General features: G+C 38.2%; 1 protein-coding gene across 6 annotated transcripts in view; it reads left to right on the plus strand.

Moving 5' to 3' along the window:
* LOC133535569 (diacylglycerol kinase alpha-like) overlaps positions 1–7,566 on the plus strand; it is a 42,971-nt gene extending 35,405 nt beyond the window's left edge. For all 6 annotated transcript variants that reach the window (XM_061875503.1, XM_061875502.1, XM_061875505.1 and 3 more), the window contains 10 exons: positions 1,573–1,647; positions 1,720–1,805; positions 1,868–1,957; positions 2,030–2,190; positions 2,262–2,326; positions 3,779–3,869; positions 3,948–4,128; positions 4,194–4,314; positions 4,403–4,463; positions 7,335–7,566. In XM_061875503.1, the coding sequence (XP_061731487.1) occupies positions 1,573–1,647; positions 1,720–1,805; positions 1,868–1,957; positions 2,030–2,190; positions 2,262–2,326; positions 3,779–3,869; positions 3,948–4,128; positions 4,194–4,314; positions 4,403–4,463; positions 7,335–7,412 (1,009 nt within the window). In that variant the 3' untranslated portion in view covers positions 7,413–7,566. The remainder of the gene's footprint in view (positions 1–1,572; positions 1,648–1,719; positions 1,806–1,867; positions 1,958–2,029; positions 2,191–2,261; positions 2,327–3,778; positions 3,870–3,947; positions 4,129–4,193; positions 4,315–4,402; positions 4,464–7,334) is intronic.
* Positions 7,567–8,706: the final 1,140 nt, after the last annotated feature.

The raw sequence follows: 8,706 nt of genomic DNA on the forward strand, positions 1-8,706 counted from the left end.
AAGTGTTGTAATGAAGGCAACACATAATGAAAGTGTCTATATTAGCCTACTATCAAAATGACTTTAAAAGTCTTATATAAGTGTTATAATGAAGGCAACAAATGATGAAAGTGTCTATATTAGCCTACTATCAAAAAGACTTTAACAGTCTTATATAAGTGTTATAATGAAGACAACACTTGATGTAAGTGTCTAAACCAGCCTACTATCAAAATGACTTTAAAAGTCTTATATAAGTGTTATAATGAAGGCAACACATGATGTAAGTGTCTATATTAGCCTACTATCAAAATGACTTTAAAAGTCTTAAATAAGTGTTATAATGAATGCAGCGTATGATGTGTCCATATTAATTATATTAGCCTACTATCAAAATTAGCGAGGATGAAAGATTTGTGGATGATGATATTGATAGCGAAGGACTAGAAAAAAAAAAGAAAGAAAAAAAAGAAAGTAAAAAAAAAGGCGATTGCATTGGGACGGATTCAGATGTTTTTAGACACATTTACTAGGATAATTCTGGGGAATCCCTTATCTTTCTATTGTGTTGCTAGTGTTTTAGTGAGATTAAATAGTACCTGATAGTCGGAGGGGTGTGGCCACGGGTGTCTTGAGGCCAGTCTTTGAGGGAAGTTGACGGCAGCTGCATGGACGACGCAAGCTCAGCTGATCTCCGGTAAGAGGCGACTTTTTACCACAATTTTCTCACCGAAACCTGCCAGTTGACAAGTGGTCGGGAACCATGTTGGCTTGACCGCTCTGATCCATAGTAAAGCTTCACCTCTGGGAATTTTAAACAAGGAATCACCGTGTGTTTGTGTGGCTAAAGGCTAAAGCTTCCCAACTCCATCTTTCTACTTTGACGTCTCCATTATTAATTGAAAAAATTGCAAAAGATTCAGCAACACAGATGTCTAGAATACTGAGTAATTGCGCGATGAAAAGAGACAATGTTTAGCCGCTGGTGGTGCTGCACTAATATGTCCTCTACAGTCCAAGACGTCACACACACGTCATCATTCCGCGACGTTTTCAACAAGAAAGTCAGCGGGAAATTTAAAATTGCAATTTAGTAAACTAAAAAGGCCGTATTGGCATGTGTTGAAATGTTAATATTTCATCATTGATATATAAACTATCAGACTGCGTGGTCGCTAGTAGTGGCTTTCAGTAGGACTTTAAAGGAGCCATATGTACAAAATTGGCCAGAAATGGTAGTACAATCACGGTCCATATTCTGTAGCCCCCTCTCCCTGACTGAGGTTGCCAGACACGCAGCCGAATCCAGCTGGATGGACTGGTCTACTACAAGGAGAGGGAAGTATCGGCTTCCCTGCTTAGGCTGCTGCCCCCGCGACCCGACCTCGGATAAGCGAAAGAAAATGGATGGATGGATGTTTAAAAAAAGCGTGCGCACTCTACAGTGCATCGGAATGTATGGATTTGAGAGTGCACCATTTTTTTGGCAGGAAATCCAAGCAGGTCTTCTTAATACATGAGGCCCCTGCTGCATTGTCATGCATTTATGAGCATCGTAATGACATTTTTGGATTATTTGCGTGTCTTCTACAGAGTTCTCAGCATGTTTCAGTACCTGCTGAACCCGCGCCAAGTCTACAACCTATCAGACGGCGGCCCCGCCCCAGGGTAAACGGCATCCTAGCTCGCCTATAAGATGCACGTTTGATTCTCTATTAACAAGAACTGGTGTTATTTTAGGTTACGCTTCTTCCGTAATCTCCGTGACTTCAGGATCCTGGCATGCGGGGGAGACGGCACGGTCGGGTGGCTCCTGGATGCCATAGGTAGCACTTTTGGAGAAGAATCGGGGCCCCCACACGTTTAACTCTGCGCCGTGCCTTTCCAGACAAAGCGGACCTGCCGGTGCCCCCTCAGGTGGCTATCCTGCCCTTGGGCACGGGGAACGACTTGGCTCGCTGTCTGCGCTGGGGAGGAGGTAAGAGAACGCCGCACAGGCAAGCGGGCGGGTAGCCTCCCACTAACGATGCTCAATGCTCCTCGGCGGAAGGCTACGAAGGCTCGGACCTGAGCGAGGTCCTGAAGAACATCGAGGGAAGTGAGCTGATCCACATGGACCGCTGGAACATCGAGGTGATCCAGAGTGATGCCAAAGATAGCGGAGACCCCGTCCCCACCCGGATCATCAACAACTACTTCTCAATAGGGGTGGTGAGTTGGTACCATGAGACCTCGGTGCACACGCATGCGTCCATCGACACGTGAACATGTTGGCTGTGCAGGATGCTGCCATTGCCCATCGCTTTCATTCCATGAGAGAGAAACAACCTCACAAGTTCAACAGCAGGTGAAAATGGAACACAACAAAACCTGATCAAATATATACATATACTGTGTATATATATATATATATATACATACATACATACATACATACATACATACATACATACATACATACATACATACATACATACATACATACATACATACATACATACATACATACATACATACATGTATGTATGTATGTATATTTATTAATATACATACATACATGTATGTATGTATATTTATTAATATGTATGTATTTACCTTATATATATTAATATTTATGTATGTATATACAGTATGTATATGTATAAATATATATATATGTATGTATGTATATTGTATATATATTTGAGTATATATAAATGTGTGTGTATATATATATATATGTTTATATATATATACATATACATACATACATACATGTATGTATGTACTGTATATATATATATATATTAATATGTATTTATGTATATACAGTATATTAATATTTATGTATGTATTTATGTATATACAGTATATGTATCTGTATATATGTATAAATATATATATGTATGTGTATATACAGTATGTATATTATTGTATATATATGTGAGTATATATAAATGTGTGTGTGTGTATATATAAATATATATATATTTATATATATATATATATGTGTGTGTGTGTATATATGTAAATTTTTTTTTATTTTCCTCTCGGGGTTTAATAAAGTATGTCTGATTCTGTGTGTATATGTATATTTATATATATATATATATATATATATATGTACGTATATATGCATGTATATACTGTATGTATGTGTATATATGTATGTATGTAAATATGTATGTTCATATATACTTTTTATATATATATATATGTATGTATGTATGTAAATATGTATGTTCATATATACTTTTTATATATATATATATATATATATATGTATGTATGTATGTATGTAAATATACACGTATGTATGTATACAAATATGTAAATATATACTTAATAGGTATATATGTTTATGTATATATATATATATATATATATATATATATATATATGTGTGTGTGTGTGTGTGTGTGTGTGTGTGTACTTTTTTTAAATGTGCTGCAGGCCATTATAAAAATAGTTGCAAATAGCTTCTAAGTGTTTGTTTTGAGGTTATGTTTTCACCAGAGTTTGTGTGTTTGTCAACAACGGAACTCAAACAGACTGAGTTTGATGACATTTTCAGGGAATCTCCCCCCCAAAAAAAAGTTTTTCATACCTGTTGGGACCATGCACTTTCTGCTTCCAGCCTTCCACGCTGGGCAGAGGATTCTGCCAGATGTTGTTTATTTTCAGACTCTAAAGCGCCAGAAAAAAACTACCCTCACCAAGTTTTCGTCAGATACCGTCACAGTATTACTGGGAAAACTTGAAACCTAAGTAGCGTGGTCTCTACAACACTGTCACACTAATATCCTCTGATGTTTTCAAGAATAAAAAACAAGCTGTGGTACTTGGAGATGGCCTCGACCGAGACCATCAACTTGTCGTACAAGAAGCTCGCCGACTGTCTGACAATTGAGGTGAACCTCCCTTTGACCTTTCCCTGTCTAAGAGGCTTGGTGTGTGATCCTGATCCCTGTTCAACCCCCTCCCCACAGTGCAGTGGCAAACCTCTGGACCTGAGCAGCGTCTCCATAGCGGGCATCGCTGTGGTCAACATACCCAGCATATACGGCGGCACCAACCTGTGGGGCCAGTCCAAGAAGCCTGGCGAGCCAGCAGATGTGACGCAGCATGACACCATCACCGACCCGGTGGTTCTGAAAACCACGCTTCAAGGTAAGGGTTTTTTTTTTTTGTGTCCTCGGTTTCCTGCACAATTTCCGAGCAAGATCTCTGTCCAGATATGACCGACAAGCGTCTGGAGGTGCTCGGTCTGGAAGGGGTGATCGAGTTGGGTCAGATCTACGCTGGACTGAAGAGCGCCGGGCACAGGCTGGCGCAGACTGCCCAAGTAACCATCAGGTTGTGAGCCTTTGCCTCCCTCAAAACACAACATATTTATACAAAATAACAATACGAAAATGACATTTTGGCTCCCCCTCCCGTATAGGACTTCGAAATCATTGCCCATGCAAGTTGACGGGGAGCCTTGGATGCAGCCTCCTTGTACAGTAAGTTTTAGTCTTCGTCTAATGAGAGAATGTAGTATATCCTTTAGACCAGTGTTTCGTTACCGGAAGGCTAGGCCGCCCAAAAAAAAAAGTGTTCGTCAGCTGTGGTCTGTATCAGTTGTAATACACTGTTCCACCACTTGTGGCAGTAATGAAAATATGAAACGAAAGAAGTCTGGAGATTAAAAAAAAAGAGAAGAAAAAAAGACTATCCCAACTTTATCTCTTTGTTTTAATCTCAGACTTTTTTTAATTGAACAAACATCCGTCAGGTTCAGTAACTTATGACATTAACAAAATATGTCAAAGAAAAATAACAAAAGGAAATACAAATAGAGTATTAAAAATAACAATAAACAATAACAATAAACAAGATGATAAAATATAAAATTCAAAAAGACAAAAAAGGGCTAATTTTTTCCCCCACACACATTTTTTAATTGAAAAAACATTTCTGGAAATAAAGTATTTTTTTTTGTTTTGTTATTTTTTTGTTTTCACATGTTTATTTTTATTTTTTATTTTTTAATTGAACAAACATATCCACAATGTAGATATGTAGGCACTTGCAACATATTCAACAATCTGACACATCCATTAGGTTGAGCAAATTATGACATTAAGGAAACATGTCAAGGAAATAAAATATAAGCACATACAAATAAGAGTATTTAAAATAACAATAAACAATAATAATAAACAAGATAATACAATATAAAATTAAAAAAGACAAAAAAAGGGCTAATTTAAATCACTTATTTTGTTTTATTTTTATATTTTTTACTGTTTTCAACAGTCTTGAGCTAAAGGCCTAGAAGTTGGTTAAGCGCTAAAATTAGGACCAAAGTGTTTAAGCCGTATTTCCATTTGCATTTTTTTTAATTGATAATTTAAGAAACATCAATATTATCAGTATTCATTTAGTTACAATTTATTTATCTTAACACTGCAAAATTGTATGCCGATGTATTTCCCACCAGTTTTTATGACTCCCTTCTTTTGCAGTATATTTGGTTAGTACTTATTATCCTAATCAGCCTGACCCGAGTCTAAGGTTTACAATACCGTCCAAAAGTTTGGGCACACCTTCTCATTCAATTGGGTTTTCTTTATTTTCTCAACTATTTACATTGTAGATTGTCACTAAAGACATCAAAACTATGAATGCACACATGTGGAGTTATGTAAAAATAACATGTTTTATATCGTAGTTTGTTCAAAATAAAGTGAAGTGAATTATATTTATATAGCGCTTTTCTCTAGCGACTCAAAGCGCTTTACATAGTGAAACCCAATATCTAAGTTACATTTAAAGCAGTGTGGGTGGCACTGGGAGCAGGTGGGTAAAGTGTCTTGCCCAAGGACACAACGGCAGTGACTAAGATGGCGGAAGTGGGAATCGAACCTGCAACCCCCAACTTGCTGGCACGGCCACTCTACCAACTGAGCTATACCACCAAACTAGCCACTCATTGCTCGGATTACTGCTTTGCACACCCTTGAACTGCAAGTTGACAAAGTATCGCCCACTACCTTGAGGCAGAGGTATTTGCTGCCTCAAGACCGGCCTTTTTCCACGTGGCAACAAACATACGCCCCCTCGCATGCACATGCTCAATACACACTGTGTGTAGCCGTGGAGGCACCGCCTGTGTCTGCCTCACTTCTCATCTGCTGCATTGTTTTGATCAGGAAACATGGAATTTCTGCGATTTTGACCATGAAAATGATCAACATATACAGGAACCACACCAAAATCACATAGAAAGCATAAAACAAAAGAGAAATAGTAAAACTTATTTTATTTTATTACTTTGTTTTGGAACATCTCATGGTTAAGCCACCTGGTGACAGGTGAGGCACTAGCCTCACCTGCCTCCCCTGACAGCACCTCACTGGTTCATTCATAGTTTTGATGCCTTCAGTGACAATTGAATGAGAAAGCGGGTCATAACTTTCGGCCTGTACTGTATATCCATCCATTTTTTTTACTGCTTGTCCCATTTGGGGTCGCGGGTGTTGCCGGAGCCTATCTCAGCTGCATATGTTCAATAAATAATCCTATTTGTGATCATATCATTGGACAAGGTTTATCTTGTTCAACTGTAAGTATGTCAGCTCAATTTCAAGTTTCAAGTTTTTCAAGTTTATTGTTCTTCGGCCAATGGTCAACAAAGCAAAAAAAACAGTTGTACATTCATAGATTGAAAATAAAAAATGTTACAGACCGAAAGGGTTTAGGCTGAAGTTAAACACTTATTGCGCCTAACCCTATAAACAAATTCAAGTACAAAATAAACTTCCGAAAGTTATAAAAAGTCCTTTGCACAACATATTATAAATACACATTTTAAACAACATTATAAACAACATCATAAACATGAACGTAGTTCAATTTTATACACAGTACAGGCATGTGAAATATCCCTGTGTACATATAGACCTTTGCACTAATTATATATACAATATATACAAACAATTGTACTTCTATTATTATTTATATCTCATGTTTAATTTTTAATTAACATTAATCATAGTATTAACAACAATGTTAATTCAAGAGTGATATATTTTTTCAAGACATTGGTCTTAAAGTGTTTTTTAATTTAAGAGTAAGTTGAATAAGTCAGTGTTGATATTTGGAGTGGAAAAGTCACACTCCTGCTGCACAAAGGACAGAGTTGCATTTATTTCATTAACCAGCAGGAGGCGCCCTATCTCATTTAAAGCGAAAACCTCACTCCAAGAAATTATCTGAAAAATCATCGCTTTCTGCTCTTGGGAATTCCTGGAAGAGATAATATTTAGTGCAAGAACAAGTTTTGTCATCCCCACAGACCTGCCCACTCTGCTTTTATTCTTCCGTTCCAGATCCACATTACTCACAAGAACCAGGCCAACATGTTAATGGCTCCACCAGAAAAGTCTTTTGGCTTCTTTCAGGTGTAGAACAACATTTCCCCCCAATAATCTGTCAATGGCAGAATGTGCTGTTGTCGCTGAGGAATGAATGCATGAATGCTGCTTGCATGCTGGCTGAGTGGAGGAGTGAAGATGGATGCTGGGGTTGAATGCTTTTCAAATAAAGTGATGGCCGGCACTACCAGTGTTGTCTTAATCTTTTTTATTTAGTCTTTTGACTCTTAATAGGCGTGTTGACAAACATTGACTATTATATGACTTCCTGCTGTTAATATTGTATGCATTAGGGATGCAGGCCTCCAATTTGTACTTTTTAAGGTCCAGGCAAGTGTTGCCTTAAAGCAGAGGTCGGGAACCTTTTTAGCTGAGAGTCATACAAGCCAAATGTTTTAAAAAGTATTTCCGTGAGAGCCATATAATATTTTTTTGTAAGACTGAATACAACTAAATGTGTGCACTTTTAAGTAAGACCAACATTTTTAGAGTATAATAAGTATTCTTTTTAATAACATTGTTATTCTGAAGCTAACCAACAATAAATAAAATACTTCTTACTATTAATGCGACTTCTTGAACAGGTGCGGCAGAAACTGGATGGACGGATTAAAATCAATCAATCAATCAATGTTTACTTATATAGCCCTAAATCACTAGTGTCTCAAAGGGCTGCACAAACCACTACGACATCCTCGGTAGGCCCACATAAGGGCAAGGAAAACTCACACCCAGTGGGACGTCGGTGACAATGATGACTATGAGAACCTTGGAGAGGAGGAAAGCAATGGATGTCGAGCGGGTCTAACATGATACTGTGAAAGTTCAATCCATAATGGATCCAACACAGTCGCGAGAGTCCAGTCCAAAGCGGATCCAACACAGCAGCGAGAGTCCCGTTCACAGCGGAGCCAGCAGGAAACCATCCCAAGCGGAGGCGGATCAGCAGCGCAGAGATGTCCCCAGCCGATACACAGGCAAGCAGTACATGGCCACCGGATCGGACCGGACCCCCTCCACAAGGGAGAGTGGGACATAGAAGAAAAAGAAAAGAAGCGGCAGATCAACTGGTCTAAAAAGGGAGTCTATTTAAAGGCTAGAGTATACAAATGAGTTTTAAGGTGAGACTTAAATGCTTAATGCATGAGAATGTTTTATATTTTGAACGTTATTTTTGACACTGTGGTTACCAGCGGAATTATTCATTACTTATCGTGTTAAGCAATGTCAGCTAAGATTTATCCGAGAGCCAGATGCAGTCATCAAAAGAGCCACATCTGGCTCTAGAGCCATAGGTTCCCTACCCCTGGATTAAAGGAAAGCTCAT

Source organism: Nerophis ophidion, linkage group LG16, assembly GCF_033978795.1.
Source record: "Nerophis ophidion isolate RoL-2023_Sa linkage group LG16, RoL_Noph_v1.0, whole genome shotgun sequence".
Classification (NCBI taxonomy): Eukaryota; Metazoa; Chordata; class Actinopteri; order Syngnathiformes; family Syngnathidae; genus Nerophis; species Nerophis ophidion.